Source organism: Penaeus vannamei, chromosome 42, assembly GCF_042767895.1.
Source record: "Penaeus vannamei isolate JL-2024 chromosome 42, ASM4276789v1, whole genome shotgun sequence".
Taxonomy (NCBI): Eukaryota; Metazoa; Arthropoda; class Malacostraca; order Decapoda; family Penaeidae; genus Penaeus; species Penaeus vannamei.
In genome coordinates, this window is record NC_091590.1 from 10422390 (window position 1) to 10424889 (window position 2500).

General features: G+C 41.6%; 1 protein-coding gene across 1 annotated transcript in view; it reads left to right on the plus strand.

Annotated features, from left to right (window-relative positions):
- LOC113808823 (teneurin-4) overlaps positions 1-2500 on the plus strand; it is a gene marked incomplete in the record, with an annotated part of 328302 nt that overhangs the window by 306935 nt on the left and 18867 nt on the right. The window contains 1 exon segment of the mRNA XM_070118653.1: positions 1748-1974. Within this exon segment, the coding sequence (XP_069974754.1) occupies positions 1748-1974 (227 nt within the window).

Below are 2500 nucleotides of genomic sequence, written 5' to 3' on the forward strand. Positions count from 1 at the left end.
CTTCTACACGCAAATCCCCTTCTTCCTTTAATCCCATTTCTCCTCTTCATTTGCACCTTTCATGATCATTATCACCATCTTCATCATTATCATAATCGTTGCCATTATCACATTCATCATCATTATCGTTATCTTTATCATGATCATGATCAGTATTATCCTCATTATCATTATCTAATTTTCTCTTCTTCCTTCTGCTGCTTCTCTTCCCCCTCTCTTCTCGACCCCCTTATTCTTCCTCTTCCCCCTCCCCCTCTCCCTTCTCCTCCTTCTCCTCCATTCTCCTCCTTCTCCTCCTTCTCCTCCTTCCCCCTCCCTGCCCCCTCCTGTACACCTTCTCCGTTTCTCGTTAAGCGAACGTGTAGCGTCTTATCAGCTCCGTCTTTAGTTGCTTGTAGGACTCTTGATTTTCTCTCTCTCTCTCTCTCTCTCTCTCTCTCTCTCTCTCTCTCTCTCTCTCTCTCTCTCTCTCTCTCTCTGTGTGTGTGTGTGTGTGTGTGTGTGTGTGTGTGTGTGTGTGTGTGTGTATGTGTGTGTGTGTGTGTGTGTGTGTGTGTGTGTGTGTGTGTGTGTGTGTGTGTGTGTGTGTGGCTACGTGCTTGTAGGTGTGTTTGCGCGTGTGTGTGTGTTCACTTCTTTCAACACTCTCGTATGTGTTTACGTAAATCCATATGTTTTGTTGACCTTTACTCTTTTATGTGTGTCTGTATGTTTCGTGTACGTGTGCATTCATTTGCGCCCGTGTTTATGTCTGTATTTATTTGTGTATGCTGATGCGTTTGTGTTTTCTCTGCGTGCACATGAAGAAAAAAATATAAGCACATGCAGTTGTATCTATGTGTGTACGTGTTTGTTCGAATGCTTTTACGTGTTCATATGGCTGCGTTCGGGTATGTATAATGGGCATGGCTTTCCTTTCATATCTACGTTTATGTGTTCGTTAACTGACAAAACCGAAAGAGGAGATACGTGTTATATAGATTTCCGATATTGATGAACTCCATTTCTTATGTGAATGAATATGTATGTTCAAAAGCAAAAACAAATAAATACAAAAAAAAGGAAAAAGAAGAAAAAAAACGTAGGAATTCTGATCCTTATGGCGTTGAAAACCTTTCTCGATTTTTTTATATGTATATATTTATTATTATTGTTATTATATAGGAAGAGGGATGGATGGATGTTGGATTGATGAATGGATGGATGGCTGCATACAAAAACAGACAAATATAAAGATAGATAAATTGATAGACTGGCAGCCTTTTTTATTTATTATTATTTTTTTTTTACAAAAATAGAATGTGTTCACTTATTTCGCCTGGTTTTATTTTGTGGATTTTGTTTACATATAGATGGCGCCACAAATACTCAGCACCTGATGTTACCATTCCTTGAATTTTCATTTTTTTATTGCTATAGGTATTGATATGTTGTTATTGTTGATGCTATTCAAATGCTAATAGTAATTAAAGTATGTTGAAAAAATCTCCGCAAATCAACGAAAAGGGTAAACAGGTGAGATAAATAGGACCAAGGTCTCGTGTGTAAACAAAACTGATAAACAAAATTACAGTGGGTGTTGTACATGTTATCCCATCGTATTGGGTAAAATATCATACAGGAATACCGCACAATAAATAATTACCTACACACTGATCCCCAGCTCATACCACCTTCCCTAAGAAAATACCGCACAGGTAGCACTCGAACCAAAACACTCACGCCCTTCTCTCTCTCCTTCCTCCAGCAGGATCCTTGGCACCCTGGGCTCTCAGAAGGGCTCCGTGGCGCCGGGAACCCTCCCGACCCTTCCCGCCGTCAGGAATGACCTGCCCCTGGGCTCCGCCGGCTCCTTCTCCGGCCGGGGGCTCCACCTGGGCAAGACGTGGCGGGAGAGGTGCTCCTGGCGATGCGCAGCCATTGGGCTCATCCTCCTGTGCGCGACGCTGGCGGCGCTGCTGGCCTACTTCGCAGGTGAGTTCGGGGAGGCGCCGGGGGGTCGGGGATAAGAATCAGGATATTGTTATGATTATGGTTATTGTTACTGTTATCACCATCATTATCCTTATCACTATTATTGTTATTATCAGCTGTTTTTAAGGGATTGGGGTGATACTTTGGGATTAGGATTGGTCCTTTTGAGTGATGGGGGTGCTATGACCATCAAGATTAGGTGATGAAATGGATAATTTTGAAGAAATTGATAATTTTGAAGGATTAGGGGTTCCAGCGAGGATATAGGATTTTAGCTTGGGGATATTTATTGGAAGAGATTAGGTTTGAGGAGGGTGAGGTCACTTGTAACTATAGTAACCATGGTAAACAGACAGCGGTGGTATTCACTAACAAATTGCCATTTGAATTGCCATGGGAAATTGTACCACTGGTCGGAGCAATGGTAACTTCAGGTGTTATCTCGTCCGAAAATCAATATTCAAGCAAAGTTATTGGTTTGTTTTTATACCCGATATAATTAGTATGCTGGCAAAATAAAGACAAT